At 53.4% G+C, this 20,229-nt stretch overlaps 1 protein-coding gene across 1 annotated transcript in view; it reads right to left on the minus strand.

Moving 5' to 3' along the window:
• The window catches only part of Gli2 (GLI family zinc finger 2), a 147,364-nt gene that overhangs the window by 31,761 nt on the left and 95,374 nt on the right, over positions 1–20,229 (minus strand). The window contains exons 3-4 of the mRNA XM_051204028.1: positions 6,374–6,576; positions 4,947–5,132 (exon numbers count right to left, since the gene is read on the minus strand). Of these exons, the coding sequence (XP_051059985.1) occupies positions 4,947–5,132; positions 6,374–6,576 (389 nt within the window). The remainder of the gene's footprint in view (positions 1–4,946; positions 5,133–6,373; positions 6,577–20,229) is intronic.

A 20,229-nucleotide genomic window follows, 5' to 3' on the forward strand; every position in this document is an offset into this window, starting at 1 on the left:
TGACCAGTGCTTTATCATAGCAACAGAGAAACTTACTTAGGACGCAAGCTGAGTAAACAGCGCTGAATGAGTGTGTGTACCATTTCTTCTGTAAGAATGTCGCGCAAAAAAGAACCTGGTCAAAAGATCTAAGTTTTCAAGCCGGGCGTTGGTGGCGCACGCCTTTAGTCCCAGCACTCGGGAGGCAGGCAGAGGCAGGCGGATCTCGTTCCAGGACAGGCTCCAAAGCAATAGAGAGAAACCCTGTCTCGAAAAACCTAAATAAATAAATAAACCTAAGGGTTTTTTTGTTTGTTTGTTTGTTTGTTTAAATGACTGAAGCATCCTGTGGGGGTGGGGTGCAGAAAACACAGGAGTTGACAGGGTCTGCCCTGGCTCACAGGGTCCACTTGAGGGGAGGAGGAGGATGGGGGGGGGGATGCCATGGGGGCAGGCTGGGTGGGTCTGGGCTTACTTAGCATCTCTCAGAAACACAGTGGATTATATGCACGGGTACCCAAGCTGAGTGGAAGAGCCCCAAATACTATAAAAGTCTGAAGCAAATATGGAAGCTGTGCCTCCCACTGGTTTGGAAAGGGCCAGGGTAGATCTGAGACGGTGCATCCGTTGGGGCTGCTTGCTGCCAAGTCTGGCGACCTGAGTTCACCCCCGCCCCCAGCCCCACAGGATGGGAAGAGAAGACCAATTTCTCTTTGAGCACCAAGGCATGCATGCTCACGCATATACAACAAATAAGTAAAAACACAAAGTTTAAGAAAAAAGAAAGAAAAGTCTGAGCCCAGCTCAGTGGTGGAGAAGGCACTTTGCATGTGCAAGGCTCAAGGCTCCAACCTGAGTAAGAACTAAAGAGTAAATCTTGGAGACCCCCGCTGAGCAAGATGAACAGGAGAAAAACACCATTACTGACTTACATATGGTTTTCTTGGGTTGGGACGGACAGAGTTTATAAACTCTGTCCCCAGCCCTCCCCAGTTACCACTGCCTTCCCAACCCTGCTCAGGTGTCTGGGAATCTGCTGACCTTAATTAACACAGAAGTGGGGAGAGGCAGCTGTGGTGAGCTTTCCAGCGAGTGGTGTTTGCCCTTGGAGGTGGGCAACCAGTCTGGCTCTGCCAGTCTGCCAACTCCTCCAGCCCCGACTTTCCTGTTTCTTAGGCGTGCCCAGGTCCCAGATGTGGCCAATGCTGGATGTTCCGGAGAATGGAAGCTGTCCCCAGCCCCTACAATGCCGCCCACAGCCGGCAGCAAGTTCCCTGTCCACGCCAGTGGCTCCTTCACTAAAAAGCTTGTATCGTTCTCTTCCAGGTCTCCTGTGATAGCCACTCCTGACTCAGCCGGTCTGACAGGCTGGGAGCCACCTGGTCCAGCAGCAAGGCTGGCCATCTCACGTGAAAGACATCCAGGTCAGCTAGAGCTGTGTTCCTGGAGTTCCCTGGTGTCTCAGGTCCCCGGGATGATTTTGGAGCTGCACAGACCTCACACACCACAAACAGGCAGAGAGGAGGCATCAGGAGACCTGCTCTGAGAGGCAGCAATGAGGCTGCAGGAAGAAGATGCCCTAAAGAGACACTGGGTCCGACAGCTGGAAGACAATAGGTTCCAGACAACTGGAATTTCCCCCGGAAGCTCACACCAGGAGAAGGGAAGGGCTGAAGCTGAGGGTGTGGGCTTGTCTCCCAGAAAGAGTTCACACTTGACAGGGGAGATTTCATGGCTAGACCACATCTTGTATACCTCTTGCCCTCCATTTAAACCAAAACTTCATATTTAAACCCTGACCATGGATGGTGTGTGTGTGTGTGTGTGTGTGTGTGTGTGTGTGTGTGTGTGTGTGTTCGCTGGACCTCTTTGTTCCTCTTCCCAATGTGATTACAGTGAACAGATCTCTTTTCTCTGTTTTTCACTGTTACCGCCTGTTTAATTGACCTATTGAGGATGCTGAGCCTGGCTTGTTATTGCTGCCAGGGCTGAAGCTCTAACCCTGATACCTCTAGTAAGTGCAGCGCTATGGGGTGAGGAAACAAGCCACACCTAACACACTTGGGGACAAGATGGATGGAGAGATGATGAGGACATTATGCCCGGAGTGGCTTATGATCCGGGTAGAAGCGCTAGGTGGGGGAAGGGTGAGGTATGGACCAGGGAGATGAAGGTGGATTTGAAAGAGGTAAAAGGGATACTGGTAGTCAAAGGTCACGCCTAGCATTAACTGAGCCAGTAGACCACATTTACCTTCCATCCACACTTACTGCATTCTCCTTCAGTTCACTAAGCATGTAAACACTGTGTCCCGCGGGCTGCTCTCTCTAGGTCTGCCTATCCCAAAGAAGGCGGGGGGGGGGGTGAGACAGCAAGGCATGACCTGGGTCCTCCCTGCCAACTCCACACTAGGTCCCAAGGTATCAGTAATGGCTCCCTGCTGCTTCCTTCCTGCCTGGCTGCTCTGCTGTATCCAAACCCTGCTGCCCAGCTGCCTTCTAAAGGAGAGAGTTCAGGAGCTGGCGAGGGGGCAGCGTGGCCCCTCTCCCTAGAGGCTTGGGGACTTGCTTGCTCATCCTAAGCGAGGTCCTAAATCCAGCCACGGGAGAAACGCTCACTGCCATTTTTCTCTCTGTTGCATGCTTGGCATTGTATGGAGGTGCGCACTCAGGCAGGTGCTCAGGATCACTGTCACAGTGACTCCTGTCTGCCCAGTTCTGCTCCTCCTGCTGTGTGGGCACACCTGCTCAACTTGGTCCCCTAGCCATGGCATCGATGCATCTGTCCATTTGCCAGTGATGTCCGTGTTCCTGCTCTAGGCCTTGGAGGGAGGCTGCCCAGAGTGGCAGAAGCTGGCGTGTGGGCAACTCTTCACTTGACCTCGGTACCTCCCTTCTGCCCTTGTGTTGCTGTGGCTGGGTTTACAACACTGTTAAACACCGTGCCCAGGATGCACCCTCCCCAATCCTGACCCTACTACCTGCTGTGGGGAAGGATGGGAAAGGAGCCCTACAGCACAGGCCCCTACACTGTGCTGAGTCCAGGATGCAGCATCTCCTTGGGGAAGGCACAGAAAGGTAGGATTGCTTCGGCACTCAACAGCCTCCCATCAGGGAATGGCAGGGATGGTCACAGAAACTTGACCTTGCCTGTGTGGCGGTGGTGAGGGGGTGCCTTTAAGTCTCAGAGAGGCAGGACAAACCAGAGGAGGCAGGAAGCATCTAGACAGACTTCCTGGAGAAGGTCTACCTCCGTGAAGAGATAGCTCGCAACTGGGGCAAGGCCACTGAGCAGAGCTGTAGTTGTGGATGTGGCAGGGAGCCCAGGAATGGAGGCTAGGGTGTGAGCCCAGGCCTGGATGACATGGGCCCACCCTGAATCTTGCAGCCTCCAAACAGCTGCCACAGCCTGTCTCCAACCTGCTGCCCTGCAGGACCAGATGGCCTCTCTGCAGGCCTGTGTCTCTCCACCACATGTCACTGTGGCATGGAGAAGTTGCTCCTGGCGGGGCCAGGGAAGAGCTGTCTGAAGGCGCCACCAACCTAGTTCTTGATGGTTTCCCACTCCTCTACTTAGCCCGCAACCCAGCACCCTTGGACAGCTCTAGGGTTGCTAATTGGAATGGAATCTGATGGAGGGACACAATGACACTGAGCTTCGATTTCTTTTCCACTGGCAGGGCTACATGCCGACCCAGGGGCTCATAGTCAGGGGGCCATGGCGCTCTGTGAAAGCAGCTACAAGGATGGCTTCTAGAGAGAAGGGAGGGCGTGGTGTCCGATGTGCACCTAAGACCTCACCTACCCAAGACTCCCCACCTTCTGCCCTGCCAAACAGCCAGCACATTCCCCTCTCGTCACTGACGGCCCAGTCCTATCTTTGGGCCCTAGACCTGGCACTGACCTTGGCTCTTTCTGATGCGTTGTAGCAGTTGTTGACTTGGAAGGAAACTGAATCATCTAGGAGACATGGGGGACTTTCTAGATCATGCCGACTGAGGTGAGAAGACCCACCCTGAATGTGAGCCACCCCATCCTATGGGCTGGGGCCCCAGACCGAATGCAGGGGAGAATATGGCCTTTGCTTCTTGACTGTGGATGTGATGTGCTGGCTGTCTCACATCCCTGCCACCGGGCCATCCCCACCATGACCAAGTGTGAACCACAATAAACCCTCCGCCCTAGGCTGCCTCTACCGGTACTTTTACTGGGGGGGGGGGTGAGGGATCAGATATTTGGTTACAGCAAAGAGGAGCATAAGTGGTTGGCCTCTCTTCCTCTGTACTTCCACATCCGAGCTGGGAATGTGTCTTACATCTCCACCCAGTGGTCTCCTTTAACGAGACTCACCGACCGGGTCTACCGCTGCCTGCCCTGACTCAGTTCTCAGATCAGCGTGGTCCCACAGCCCCATCTCACTCCGGCAAAGGGCAAAGCCTTTAACAAGCCCACACAGAACACTGGCCTCAGCACCATTCCTGCCTTTTCCTTGATTTCTATCAACCACACGGATCTCGGGAGCCCATGCTGCTGCCTTAGGCTCTTCAACCCCGCTGGGATAGCTCTTCCCCAAGCCAGCTGGTGGGCTTGCCTATCAGTTCCCTGCTTGAATAACATCCCCTGCACGCCTTTGTCTCGCTGACTCCATTTCTCAAAGTTCCATCCCACTACCCCAGTTTGCGCCTCCCTCTCTGTTTTGTTTACCCTACTCCATCTTAGTTTACCAATTCCCGGTGTTGCAGCTTTCCACTACAGAGTCGTCCCAAAGTTAAGTGAGTACATCCCATTCTGTGTGATGACCACGGAGCTCTCAGTTCCCACGGCTGGCAGTGTAAACCGTGTAGGGGTGCAGTGTAGACTTCCACTGTGTCTCTTGCCTCCAAGGGGACTGAAGGACTGCTTTCTATGGCAGTCAGCCACCCTCACCCAGCTCCATTTCCCCTCCATGCTCCACCCTCCAGCACTCACCATCCGCAGGATTGAGGTAGTCATGGAGATGGGGTGCGCCAGCAGCACCCCCACTCTGCATTAGAAGGTCCCCATAAGGTGTAGGGTGGCTTGCCATGAGCGTCATCTGGTGGTAATAGTCTGAAGGGTTGGTGCCGGGGGCCGCAAGACCAAATAGTCCCCTCTCTTTCAGATGTTCGTGGGCCACTGTCACAGAAGGTGAGGAAGAAACCGTCAAAATTTGCCGCTCAAGGGATAGCTCAGCAGTTAAGAGCGTTTGCTGCTGTTGCAGAGAACCTGAGTTCAGTTCCCAGCACCCATGCTGGGTGGTTCACAACTCCCTGTAACTCCAGCTCCAGGGAACCCAAAAAATACTCTCTTCGGCCTCTGGAGGAACCTATGCAAACATGCATATACATATGCATGCATAAAATGAAAATATACGAATAAAATATTTTTGAAAAAAGGATCTACTATTTGAGGAAAGAAAAAGAAATTCACCTCTGGCTTGGGGTCTCAGTGCAGACCCCCCCCCAGCCCATTCATCACTGCTTGAGCTCACATGGAGGCCAGAGATGGACACTGGATGTCTTCTTCATCTGCTCTCCACTGTCTTTTTGAGGCAGGGTCTCTCACTGAACCTGAACCTCACTGATTCCACTAGACTGGCTAGCAAGCACACTTCAGCCTCTGCCTCCCCGGCGCTTCGAGTCCCATGGTTTGCCAGTCGGACCCACTTTCTGTTTCTTTTCTTTATAAAAAAAAAAAAAAAAAGACTTGGGTCTGGATGATTGAACTCAGACTTACCGGCTGAGCTGTCTCTTCAACCCCTAGGATAAAATTTACAACTGGGAGAGTAACTATCACGTGGCGTCTCACTTCTGCTTCAAATCAACCTGATCCTGTGGGCTGCTCCGTTGTAAGCATCTGAGCAGACACAGTCACTGGTCTATCCCTGGAGACTGGGGCCTCAGCTGCCTATAACTCCAGCTCCAGGGTACCCCAGGGGGTTGGGAGATGGTCTGTATTGATCAGCTCAGAGACAGAAAACAGAGATCCAGGCAGCAGCCAGCTCTCTCTGCCTTCCTTTTGATGTTGAGTTCCTGGAGGTAGTCCTACACAACAGCCCTTACTTAACACTGGCTTTGGCAGCCTTGGGGGTATAGCAAGCAGCAGTCTGGTCCTGTGAGAGCTGCTGTGGTCTGGATATGAAATAGCCCTCAGTGGCTTATGTGTCAAAAGCTTGGGTCCCCAGTGTGGTGTGCAAAGAGAGGTGCTGCTTTGGGGGAAATGACTGGACCACGAGGGTTTTGACTTATTGATGAAACTGTAATTTTACGCATCATTGGAAGGCTACGGAAAACAGGCTGGCTGTGTGGACAGAGCCGCTGGGTCATCCCTAGCACGCCACCCAATGTCCCTGCTGTCCCTGCTCCAACACGACTTACCATCAGCGGGGCTGAGGCCCCTGGCTGCAGAGATCATGGAGAGTGTGGGGCTGTTGTGTACAGACCGGAGGTAGTGCTCCATATGAGGGTTCATGTAGGGGTGGTGCGCACTGAAGGGAGATTCCCCAGGGCCGGCGGGGTGTGGAGAAAGTCGGATCAAGGAGATGTCTGAGATGACAGGGCTGCCACTCAGGGTGGGAGGCCTGCGGAGACAAAAGGTGACATTCTCAGAAAGACCCGTGGGGCACAAATACCCCCATAAGAACCCCAAACCACACGAGGTGCCATTGACATGTATGGGCCTCACAGAGAGGCTCCCACAGAAGCCCCTCTTTGCATTTCCTGTCACCCTCCCTTAGTCAACTTTAGCGTAGAGTCAGACCTTGAAGACTCAGCCAGGGCACCCAGACTGGAAGCTCCATGGGGCTTTGAGGGAGAGAGAGAGATGGCTTATGGGGTAAACTGCTGGCCTTGCAAGCCTAAGAATTCAAGTTCAATCCCCAGAGATAATGGTAAGAATTTGGAGTGGTGGAGGAAGACATAGGCAGACCCCTGGAGCACACTGGTGTTATGGGTAGTTTTCAGACAGCCTGGTCCCACAGCCGCGCCAGCTCCAAAGAACACACAGAGATGCTACATTAGATATAAAGCTGTTGGCCTGTTACTAGCATTTCTTATTGGCTAGCTCTGTCTTAAATATTAACCATTTCTATTAATCCACGTGGTCTTATCTTACTGGAGAGAGAGCCCCGACCTCTGTTCTCTCAAGTCCTACATGTTGAATCTCTTTCTACCTCTCCCTGAAACCTCCTTGTCTCCTCGTCCCGCCTATCTTGCTTTCCTATTGGCCAACAGGGCTTTATTCATTAACCTATAAGAGAAACACATTTACAGAATGACATCTCCCATCACACTGGCTATCCAGTTTTGGTACTTGGCAAAGTTCAAGGACAACAGAGACCCTGTCTCAAACAGAAGGTGGAAGGCACCTGAGGCATGTATGTCACTTGGAGGCTGTGCTCTGACCTCCATATGCCTGTGCACACCCACAGAAAGGAAGCTGCACACTCGCGTGGCCATCACTACAACCCCGGTAGTGGAACTCTGAACACTCCCTTTGGGTCTGCTGGCCTAAGACCAGCTGACCACATGTTTGGGTTACAGCCCTGCTCCTATGTGCCTGCGCATGGCAATGCATGGGCAATGCATGTATGCTAGGAACATGGACAGTACACAGACCAAACATGACAATAGCAGCTCCAGGAATGAGATCCTAAGAGCTCACTGCTAACAGACTGAGCAAAAGGCTGGATCCACAAGGGCAGGTGTTAGGGATTCAGTCAGATCACTCAGATGCAGAACCAGCGGTGAAGGAGAAGTTCAAGATTCAAGATGAGTTCTTCTGTGTGTGTGTGTGTGTGTGTGTGTGTGTTTGCACGCTCATGCATGCATACACACACATGTATGTGGAGGCCAAAGGTCTCACAGGCTGTTGTTTCTGAGATGCTATCCATTTTACTTTAAACTTTTTAAACTTTGTATTTTAAATAGATCTCTCCCTGGCCTAGGCTGGCTGGCTGCGGAGCCTGTGACCCATCTTCTGCCTCCCCAGGTTTGGGATGGTAAGCACACACCATGCCACCATGACCAACTCTTTTATGTGGGTTCTGGGGATTGGTCTTCATGCTTGCAGAGCAAGCACTTGACCAACTGAGTTACTGCAATGGCCCGGGGACAGTCTTCAAGCTGGAGAGTGCTGAGCTGCAACTAAAACATGGAATGTTGTCCTAGCTCTCCTTGTGTGGTGACATTTCTCATTTGGAGTCCCCTGTCATGAATACCCTCAGCAGTCACATGGGCACATGGCTTGGTTTGCATTGCTTGGCATGACTTCAGTCAACATTTGTATGCCTTGAAGGCTATGGCTCTCTCAACATTTGGGTCCCTTCTTGGAGGCACAGATCTGGAAGGAAGCATTCTATTGTGTCACTCTTTAGCATCTGTGAAGCCAGGGCCTTGGCCATGCAAACCCAATGAGCCTGTCCAGCCATGTGCAGCCCTTGGAATTTTCCCATGGCCCCAGATGCCATCTACATCCTCTGTCTCAGGCAAATACCTTCTCATGTCTGTCACCTGACCACTGAGCCACTCCGTTACTGAAGCTCCTTCACAAACTTATTCCACACCTCCCAGAGAACACACCTAGGGTCTCAGGTTGGTCTCCCAGGGCCCCGGGGTTCACCCAGTAGCATTCGGGCACCTTGGAACATGCACACCTGGCCGGGTAATGGCACTCCACAGGTGCCAAGGCATTTCCTCAGTGGATGACAAGCTCACTGGCATAAGACAGCCACTTTCAGCTGCTGCCACTTCCAAGCCAGCTGTGGAGGGGATCGCCTAGGGAGCTGCACTCTTATGGGGATTAATTGTGGTGTAGCCTTCTGTGAGGGGGTTGCTGCTATGTGTCCCCAGGGGAGGAGGAGCAGGGCTGGCTGGTATACTTCAGGCCATGTGTGTCCCTCTAGCTCTGACAGTGACTGTATCAGGATGGCCATTCGTGTTCCCGCCACACACAGGCACTTCTGGGAAGAGGAGACTCAGGCAGAACAGCAGTATGGCTCTCAGGGATAGGCCAGAGGCTGAGGTCACATGTCTTGGAGGCTGGGTGCACTGCAGGATGAGGTCGGTGTGCAATGGGTGGCAGGTTGGGGTTTCAAGGTTGTCAATTTGATACAACATCCAGGAAAAGAATCTCAACGAGGGGCCAGCTAGATCAGGTTGGTCTGCAGGCACACCTGTGGGAGAATGTCTTGACAGTTGGTAGATATGGAAAGTCTCAACCCACTGTGGGCAGTACATCCTGAGTGTCGGATTCTGGACTGTAGGATGTAGAACGCAGGCTGGGCACAAGTAAGTGTGCACGAATCTATTGTCTCTCTGCTCCTGGCTGTGGCTGTGATGTGACTAGCTGCCTTAGGTTCTTGCCTGGACTCCCCCACAATGATGGACTGTGACCTGGAATTGTAAAGTGAACACATCTCTTCTCCACTAAGGTGCCTTTTGCTAGGGTATTTTATCACGGTAACAGAAATGAGATGAAGACAAGCACACAGAAGCTGGTGGTGGCTGCAAGTGGCCTTCCCCAGGCCCCAAATCCCGGAACGAGGACTCTTTGACATTGAGGTTGCAGGGTCTAGCCACAGCTGGGCTCCAAAACAGTCTGTGGTGACATGGGGATGTCTAGCAGGAGGCTGAGGCCACAGTAGCCCCGGGAAGGCTGTCTGAAGTGACCCAGACCCCACTGGCCGCTGGGACAGGAAGCCAGAAGTGAGTATTGTCAAGGCAATATGCATCCGATCCTAGGACACTCTGCAAGGGAAGGAGGGTGCCCAGGGTGAGTAGGCCTTGAGGTGGCAGTGGTGCCTGTGTCCCCACACAGAGGAATAGGATCTGTCTTCAGGGTGTAGTTGCTGCCCTATAGGGAAAGATGAATACTGCATCCCTTTCCCAGGGTCCTCCATTGCCAAGGAAACAGGGAATCTGACTTGCTGCCCAGACACAGCCTTCTGTCTCCCAGCCCAAGCTCTGTGGAGTGTGTAGGGCACTGGACACATGTGGTCATCAAGGAAGCTCCAATGCTACTAACTCCCGTACCACAAGTGGCCCTAGGAAGGCCCAGACCCAGAGCAGGGGTCATGACTGACCTCGTGCCCACAGCTAGGAGGCAACCTGGAATGTGCTAGAGTCTTGCACTCTGGATGGTGTCTCAAGTCTCCAGGGCTACCCCATTCAGAGAACAGCCCTCGATGACCTCTACTCTGCTGGTAGCCATGGGTATGACACTCAAAGAAGCCATTACAGCTACCCCAAACAGATTTACCAGGGTACTTGATTGACCAAGTCCTGACAGGTGATCTGGGGAACAAGTCTTTACTCTTCCCTCATGCCAGATGGGTGGCAAGCTGGGTCTGCAACAGTGGGGTCTGGGCCCTGGAGCCATGGGGGCATGAGCAATCCTGGAGCCGTGGGGGCATGAGCAATCCTGGAGCCGTGGGGGCATGAGCAATCCTGGAGCCGTGGGGGCATGAGCAATCCTGGAGCCGTGGAGGCATGAGCAATCCTGGAGCCTTGGAGGCATGAGCAATCCTGGAGCCTTGGAGGCATGAGCAATCCTGGAGCCGTGGGGGCATGAGCAATCCTGGAGCCGTGGGGGCATGAGCAATCCTGGAGCTTTGGAGGCATGAGAAATCCTGGAGCCGTGGGGGCATGAGCAATCCTGGAGCCATGGAGGCATGAGCAATCCTGGATCCATGGGGGCATGAGCCGCTCCGGAGGCTTTCTGGCCATGCTGAAATTAGGACTCAATTTGGGAGGATAGTAGAATGTTAGCAGAGGGGGTGGGGTCGGGGGCTGGATCTGGCTGTGGGAGTCAAACTGAGACATGCTATCCACTCCTGAACTCTGAGTAGATCAAGAAGAGCTCTGGTTTGGACCGGGTGCGGGGCAGCAAGGAGGGCCAGCCACTTGATCATAGCCTGCGAGCTTGTGAGTGTGCCCACGCGCGTGTCTGCTGTGGGAGCCTGGGGGACTCGAAAGATGCCCAAGAAGGAAGTGAGACAAAGAGCCGGAAGTGGGGAAGTGGGCTGAGGAGAGGACGGCTCAGTGTGCAGTGCTCGTTGCGCAAGCATGAGTTCAGATCCTCAGCCTCCATGAAAAAAGCATGTGCACCTGTGATCCCAGCAGTGGGGAGGCAGAGCCAGGAGGGAGCGTCTCTGGGGCTCTCAGGCTAGCCAGGAACTGCAGGTTCAAAATCTAAGGGAGAGTGATTGAGGAAGACACCTGATGCCACTCTTTGGTGGCACATACATCTGTGTGTGTGTGTGCACAGGCACTGGCACACACACACATGTACACATGCATATCCTCCCTTCCGTACGCATACAAGTCTCACCCAGGAGCCGGGATGGAGGACAAACCTCTGCCCTCGGGAGGTCAAATTGGACATGCTGGTATTTCTGGTTTACTAAGGCACAAGCTTCCATCTCACTGCTTCCAGCTGACACTCTTCCTGGCAGCTCTGTCTAGTGGTCCCCCGGAGCTGACCGTGGGGGGTCCCCCAGAGCTGACCCTGGGGGGGTCCCAGAGCTGACCCTGGGGGGGTCCCCGGAGCTGACCCTGGGGGGTCCCGGAGCTGACCCTGGGGGGTCCCCCGAGCTGACCCTGGGGGTCCCCCGGAGCTGACCCTGGGGGTCCCCCGGAGCTGACCCTGGGGGGGTCCCCCGGAGCTGACCCTGGGGGGGTCCCCCGGAGATGACCCTGGGGGGGTCCTCCGGAGCTGACCCTGGGGGGTCCCGGAGCTGACCCTGGGGGGTCCCCCGGAGCTGACCCTGGGGGGGCTCCCCCGGAGCTGACCCTGGGGGGGTCCCCGGAGCTGACCCTGGGGGGTCCCCCGGAGATGACCCTGGGGGGGCTCCCCCGGAGCTGACCCTGGGGGGGTCCCCGGAGCTGACCCTGGGGGGTCCCCCGGAGATGACCCTGGGGGGGTCCCCCAGAGCTGACCCTGGGGGGGTCCCGGAGCTGACCCTGGGGGGGTCCCCCGGAGCTGACCCTGGGGGGGGTCCTCCGAGCTGACCCTGGGGGTGCTGCCTAAGAGGCCATCCTGCCACGCAAAGGCAGAGTTTGGATTTTGCAGACAGACAGATGGGGGGGGTTCTAAATCTCCATGTTGCCACTCTTGTGCGGCCCCGTACCCCTTAGAGCTGGCTGAGTGCTCCTGGCCTGCAGGTTGGTACCCGTGTGTGTGGGGGGGGGGGAGGGGGAGCAGGTGTCCAACAAAGCACAGCAAGTGTGTAGAGTGGCTGTACCAGGTGCTTAGTAGGAGAGCATTTCCCCTCTCATATTTAACAACATGGGAACACAGGAGCTCAGCAGGGGGCGTACCCCCGGCTCACCCTCCTGACACCCCAGCACACGCCCCCCTTCTCACACATCAGCACAGGAGTTCTGGCAGGAGAAGAAAGGAGGAGTTGAGGTGATGAGAATCCCACATGGCCGGCCGCGTGCACCCTAGCACCAAGACTGGGCCTGAGCTAGCACGCCCAGACCCTTGGTAATGGGTCCCTGGGGAGCTAGGATGACGGGAGCCGTGTGTTCCTGGGGGGGAGGTATGAGAAGTGTGGCTGGCGGGGAGCATGAGCAAAGCGCTCACGGAAGGGAAAATGAAGGGAGGGTGTGGACTCTGCAGCAGGGAACGGGCCCCGGGGCAGGAACGGACGTGTTCTGCCCTAATGGAGTGAGAGAAAGAAAAAGAAGCAGGAGGGTGTGTGTTGGAGGGGAGTCTAGGGCCCTGAGCCCCACCCAGCAATGCCTGTCTGGGAAAGTGAACAGCGTGCTGACTCACCCAGACTGATCTGAGCACTGGGTGGGCTCTGATCTCCCACCAGGGAAGGGCGAGAGTGGGAGGCACCCACCCTAAGCAGCTGAGACAGGACCATGAGGCCAGAGCCAGAGCCGGAACCCATGTCCCATCTCACAGACAGCTACTAGGACCCAAAGAGACATTGGCCTGACCATGAGGGGCCAGTGGAGGCAGTAAGTTGAAACACTAGGAGTTGGTGGTCCCTTGTTCGGTCTGGAGCCGCTGTAAAGATGGGCAAGGAGAGGCAAGACGCTTGACTGTTAGCCTATACCTCTCCTGTGCTGGCTGCTGGGTGACCTGTGACCTTAGAGGCAGATAGAAAACTCTGACCCCAGCTCCCACCTTCTTATCTGCTCTCTTCTTTCTGCTCACCCTTCTCTCCCAAGAGTGACATCAAGAGCCCCTTGACCAAGAAGCTTCCCACCCAGGTCAAGGTTGGATACTCACTCGTGAGCTGCTCCTGTGGAAAATGGAGCCTTTCCCAATTTGAGCTTAGCTGATGATGACTGGGCTCCCTTGGGAGCAATGACAGGTGGTGACATGCTCAAGCTTGTCCTGTATCCCTGGTAGGTGGTCAGGCCCAGGAGCAGGCGCCCATTAGGTCTGCTTGCCAAGTACTAAGCTTGTGCCCACTAGAGGTTTGGACCATGCTAGTATGTCAAATAGATAGATGGTGGATGGGTGGATGGATGGATGCTGATTGGGTGGATAGTTGATGGATGGATGGATGGATGGATGGACAGATGATGATGGATGGACAGATGATGATGGATAGCCAGTGAGACTAGCAGGCACAATAGCAAAAGGCCTGGGTTCCATTTTAGCTCAGCTCAGCTTAATCTGAGCTGTGTGGCTGGGAGAAAACTGAATGCCTTCTCTGTGCCTGTCTCTTCGTGAACAAAGAGCAATCGCAACCATGAGTCTAGGACTGGAGGCTAGAAAAAAACAAAAACCAAAAACCAAACATGTGTCAAAGGCGTGAGGGAAGCTGGTAACTTTTCCCAAACACAAGTCTGCATCCTAATCCCTGTAACCTGTGGTCACCTGTATGTTCAACAAAGGTAGAGTTTGAGATGATGCAAGTGGCCAGCCCTTGATGTCATCACAGGGTCCTCAGAGGTCAAGGAACACAGGACTCAAAACGGAGAGGACCATGTGACATGGAGGCGGGGATCAGAACCCCAAACCAAGGAATGCTAAGCACCGCCAGGGGGCTGGGGGGGCTGGAAGAGGAGAGCAGGTCCTGTGCCTCTTGCCACGGGCCTCCTGCTGAGGCTGCCCTGTGGCTTCCTATCCCCAGAGCTGGGGAAGAACACATTTCCTGGGCTTTAAAAGCCCCCGATTTGTTGCCCAAACTTGTGGCTGATGAAGCGCCTGTCCCAGGGTGGAGTCAGCCCTTGAGGGGCAGGAGGTGCCACCCTTGTCATCCCAGTCACTGTGGTGACTGTGGGACTCTCAGGGACCAGGGCTCGTGTGTTATTTCTGGAGATGACCCAAGTCCGGGTGGGTGCACCTTCTGTGGCAGGCAGGGATAGATAACAGGAGCCCTCTATATCATGCTGGTGTGCTCTGGGAGGAGAAGAGTGCCTAAATCCCTCCCGTGTTCCATCCTCTGTTCCTACTGGGATCCAGAACGTGCCTTCCCGCCACCACTGGGATTACACGGTCACTGATTCCCCATAGCAAAAACCACCCGGCGTGACACGCCAAGCCCTAGGCTTTGGGGGACTGTTGGCCTGTGTGCTCCAGCCCTACCTCTGAGCCAAGCTGCCTGCCACCCACCAGGATCACAAAGCTACAATGGGCAGGCCATGCTAAGAAGCCGGGAACCTGTGTCCTCACACGGTTGGTTGCTAAGCTGCTGGGAGGAAGCAGCTGATTACCAGCACCATGGAGTCTTATTCTCTTTCTTTCTGGACCCTACCAGGGCCCGAATTCACCAGTGCCTGGGCCTTGCTGCCTGGCCTCTCTTTTTTCCTCTCTGCTGGAGTGGGCAGGGCCTATGTCTGTTCCTGCATAGCAAGCGGGCTGGCATAGGCTGCCCAGGCCCCCAACACCCCAAACACCCCCTCAAAGCTCAGCAGAAACTCCTCCTCCTTCCCCACAGGCCTTTGTTGCTTTGTGTTTTGTTTGGTTGCTTTGCTTTGTTTTGTATGGAAGTTACATATTGGCATGTTCATTATGTTTTTTATACATTCTTGGAAAGTTCAAAAAAAAATCGCATTTTTTTTTTTTAAATACATGTATCCAGGGCAATTGCACTTCCGGAGATCCAGCAGGTTCATTACTTGCTTTTGATGGTGCTGAACCAGAGCTTCAGAAACCCTAACCAATCAGTCCCTCTACTCTGAGCATATTCCTGGTCCAGGAAAAGTGAAACATTTTTTAAATATGTATAGTGCTGGGCATGGTGGTGCATGCCTTTAATCTCAGTACTTTCAAGGCAGAGAATTACTTTGAGTCTGAAGCCAGCCTGGTTTACACAGAAAGTTCTAGGCCAGCCAGAGCTATAATGTGAGACCCTGTCTCAAAAAGTGCGTTCCTGTGTGTGTGTGTGTGTGTGTGTGTGTGTGTGTGTGTGTGCCCTCCCGCTGTGGCTGAGCTGCTCAACCTGTGGGTGGGAGCTCTTGTTGGCAAAACCAGCTAGCAAAAATCTGGCAACGTCCTGGAGGGTGTGAAAACCCTGAGAGCCGGAAATTCCAACCCCTGGGGGAATTCGGAACCCACTACACAAGGAGTCCAGAGGACAGGACAAGGGTGTCCCAGCATCCATGTTGCAAGGCACAAGTGCATCCCAGATGCTGAAGATGCACATTGCTGGAGAGCAGCAGGAAGGAATGAGCCAACAAACAATGAACAAATGAAGGGATGGAGGGAGAGTAGATGAAATTCTGACAAGTACGAAACCCAAGTTCCCAAAGAAAAGGCCTTCAACAGTGTTTTATATATATATATATATATATATATATATATATATATATATATATATATGAGCCACCAAGCAAAACTAAGCAGTATACTGTTAGGGAAATGAGCAGCCATAGTATATAAAATTCGCATCCAAGTCAACAGCACCGTTAGAGGTATGGGCCAAAGAGAAATTGTCAGGGAAGTTGGGGACAAAGAACGGGTAACTGCAGACAACAGAGAAGTGGCAGACAGGAGACGGGCACATGGGACACAGGGGGGCCCCCAAGGTTCTGGCTCATCTCCAGTCCTTCCCTGGAACTCCAGAGGTGGAGGCAGGACGATCAGGAGTCCAAGGTCGTTCTTGACTACTTGGCAAGTCAGGTCAAGCCTGGGCTACATGAGACTGGAAAAAACCGACATCAATATTAATAAAAGAAGCCAGCAGGCAGGAAAAGACTGGAAACCTTCACATCCTGAACTTCATACAACAAACAGAACGTGCTCAAAAAATAAGTAAGTAAGTAAATAAATAAATAAAGCAAAGACAAGCCCACAATATGTAAATTACTGTGTGATTTAGGTGCTGTGTAAATGACCTACGAAAACTCATGTGGCTCCTGGGCAGTGCTTTGAGGGGGGTCTTTTTTTTTTTTTTCCCTCTAAGCTTGAACAATCTAAAATCACTCTGGAAAAGTTTCAGTGAAGGATTATCAGCATCAGGCTGTTCTGTGGCCATGTCTGTGGGGAACTGTCTTGATTACAACATCTGATGTGTGAAGACCCACGTACTGTGGGCGGCATCATTCCCTAGGCAGAGGCTTCTGACCTGTCTAGAGTGGAGAAGACGAGCTAAGCGCAGGCGTGCATGCACGTACTGGTCTCCTCTGCTGACTGCAGATGTAAAGTGACAGTGGCTTCAGGCTCCTGGCTCCTTGGCTGCCTCCATCCCCCGTGAGGGACTGTAACTTGGAATGTGAGGCCAATAAACCCTTTATCCCCCCTCCAGCTGCCTCTATCATAGATTTCATCATGTCAACAAGTATGAAGTCAAGCTAGTATCCCATTCCTATTTCCTCTGGAATGCTTTTCCTGTCTTAAAAACTCCACTTTATTCCCCTGGGACACAAGAACCTGGGTGCTTCAGTGGATCCCCTGGGACTCAGACCCACTCCAGTACCACTCAGGCCGGGCACAGGACAACAGTGCCTAGGTCATGCTGGCTGGGCCATCCCCACCAGGCCTTTCTAATCTGCTTGTCCTTGGTGTTTAGCAGACACAGATTTTGGAGAAAGGCTGGCTGCGGGGATCCAGGAGTCTGGGCAGAGGTTGGCTGAACGGGTGAGGATCCTGGGATGGAGAATGGAGAGGCTGCAGGGGTGCAATGAAGATCTTAGGAGCTACCCGGAAGCGTTTCAGGGTTCTGCAGCTGCCCTACTGTCTCCCTGGTGCCCATCAGAGCCGTGGATGACATTCATGGCTTGGGATCCCCACCGGCTAGCTCTAGCCCTGTCCGGCGGACTCATTCTATGGCAGATATTCATGTATCGACCGTTCCCCGCTCCTGCTGTTAGCCAGATCCAGTTGTGCTCTGGCTTTCCCAGTCACCCCTCAGCCCAGCAATCAGTATTTGGAGCTGACCCCAGAGCAGATATCTCACTAAGTAAACACTGATGTTTGTGTAGGGAAATGAGGTCATAAAACCGGAGGCCACAAAGGCCGTACTGAGTGGTCCTAAAAACCCCAGCTGCAGCAGTTAACAGAGGTCGGTCACACCCACACACTCTTTATCTATCTCAGACCCTCCCTCCCCCCAGAGCCAGAAGGGCAGGAAGGCATTGACGTTTCACACAGCCGAGCTCCAGATGTGTAAAAGACTAGAGGCGTGGGGCTGTAGCTCAGCTGGGAGAGTGCTTGCTTAGCATGTTTGAGAACCTGGCTCCATCCTTAGCATTGGATAAATCATATGTGGTAGTACATGCCCACAATTCCAGGACTATGGAGGTGGAGGTAAGAGGATTAGGTATCCAAGACCGTCCTTGGCTACATGGTGAATTACATGCTGGCCTGGGCTACATGAGATCTTGCCTCAGGGGGAAAAAAAATCAAAGATAAGAGCTAGCTGTCAGGAGTCCATTTATTTTGTAGCAAGGTGCTTGACTTGCAGGCAGAGAGGTGCTGGGACATGGGGTGTTGGGGCTCAAGATGGTCTCGGACTTGCTGCAGGTAAACAGTAGAGCTAAGGACACATCTGGGCTTGGGAAAAGGCCAGGAGAGTTTTGTTCAGCTGAAACCCTCTCTCGGGGACCTGGGGACCGGTTACCATCTGGGGATGTGGAGTCCTGGTGTACAGTAAAAGCCACTCTTGACTGAATACCACTGAGTGGAATCTTCTAGAAAGTCAAATCGGTGGGTGGGAATAGGCAGATGCTGGCCTCAGAGGGGGAGGGGGAGGAAGAGGAAGAGGAAGAGGAGGATGTCTTTAGGAGAGTCTGTAGAGATGGAGGATAAGCATGGCAGACTTGACAGCTCAGCCTTGGCAAGAGCTACGTGGAATGTCCTTCTGGTCCATCAAAGCTGATGGGTTAACCTTCCTGGGCTCAAACAAACCTTCTCTGGTAACCACTAGAGCATGCCTCAGCAGCACTGTATCTGCCCCTCCCTGTATCCAGTAGGAGTTAGGTAGAGAAGGCAGGCCTCTCTGCTGATAAAGCCTTCCATCCCTGCTTCCCTGTGCTAGGCTCCACAACCCTCCCAGCGTATCAACTTATGATCTGCTCCTTTCTCTCTCTCTCTCTCTCTCTCTCTCTCTCTCTCTCTCTCTCTCTCTCTCTGTGTGTGTGTTGTGTGTGTGCGCACGCGTGTGCCTGTGTGTGTGCACACATGCATGCCATGAACTGTCTCACACACATTATGTGTACCACTCAGCTTTCCAAATACTTGAGATAAACCGACTCAGAAAGAAGAAAGGATTGGGGCTGGGATGATGGCTCAACTGCTGAAGTGCTTTTCACTCAGGGATGAAGGCCAGAGTAGCCTAATGGTGAGTTCTAAGCTTGTGAGAGAGACTATGTTTCAAAAGCCAAGGTGCATAGTGATAGAAGAATTGTCCTCTGGCTTGCACATGTACATACATGAACACGCACACACACACACACACACACACACACACACACACACACTTAAAAGGATGGTTTGTCTTGGTTCACAGTTTAGAAAGTCTGCAGGCACCTGAGCCCCGTTGATGTGGGTCTGTGGTGACAGAGGACATCGCAGAGAGGCAGGGAGAAGGTGGTGGAGAAGCTTTTTTACCTCACAGTGGCTAGGTCCCAGCATCTCTTCCAAGAGCAACACCACCAATGACAACTTCCTCCCACTAAGGTTCTGCCACTTCCCACAGCCCCACAGGACAGGAACCACCGAACCATGGATAGGAGCTTTTGGGCGACATCCTAATCTAGATCCAAACTATAGCATATACCATAGGTAATAATTCACTTATCCTCACACAAATCCCACCAGGGCTGGGTGGTTCCTTTTCACATCACTGTGACAAAACACTGGACAAAAGTGACCTAAGGATGGAAAGTTTGGCAGGGAAGGTGTAGAAGGCAGCTGGGCACACTGCATCATCGCATCCAGTCAGCAAGTAGAGAGACTCAAATGTCGGTGCTGCAAGACCGTTTGCCTTTCAGCCAGGGCCCCAGCCCGGGGGGGGGGGGGAGGCCACCCATGTTGCAAGTAGGCCTGCTTGGCTAACCTGGTCTAGAAACTCCCTCACAGACAGGACTAGAGGCTTTCTCCTAGGAAATTCTACATACTGTCACGTTGATGATATTAACCATCACAAGGGCACACCCCCCTTTATAGAAGAAGAAACTGAGGCTTGTGGTGGTGAACTCGCCAGCCCGTTTGTAGCAAGAATATACAGTAGGATCCACATCCCAGCCCTGCCCACTTCTGCCTCCATCCTGAGAGTACAGAGTGGCAAATGTCCAACAGAACCCCAAGGGACAAGAGGGAGATCGGGGTGTCACTACCCTGGCCAGAAGCCTGTCCCTGCAGCTGCTGGGGACATACTCCTCCCATACTCATGTCTACAGGAGGATACCTTTACTCCCCACTGGATTCTGACCACAGCTGACCCCATCAGCGCTCCCCAAGGCCAAGGCCAGGAAGCGCCTCTTACATGAGCAGCTGGTATCCACAAAGATCAAACACTAGGCACCTTATCAGACAGGCTCCTCATTAAACTTTTACAGGCCAGATTCCATTATAAATGAGCTGTCCGTCCCACACCACTGAGCACGTTTCTGGGCCGAGGAGCTGGCGTTCTCGGAATAGGGGGAGATGACGGCAGGGATCACACTGCCTGGAGTTCAAATCCTACCCATGCCATGGCTAGGAACGTGTTCCAGTTTAACTCTGAAATGTCCCACAAGTCCCATGTGGCTAACAGCTGCGGGGGGGGGGGAGGTTGGGTCCTGGGAAGTGACTGGGTCATGGGAGCTCTGCTTTTCATCAAGGAATT

The sequence above is a fragment of the Phodopus roborovskii genome, unplaced genomic scaffold (genome assembly GCF_943737965.1).
Source record: "Phodopus roborovskii unplaced genomic scaffold, PHOROB, whole genome shotgun sequence".
Lineage (NCBI taxonomy): Eukaryota > Metazoa > Chordata > Mammalia > Rodentia > Cricetidae > Phodopus > Phodopus roborovskii.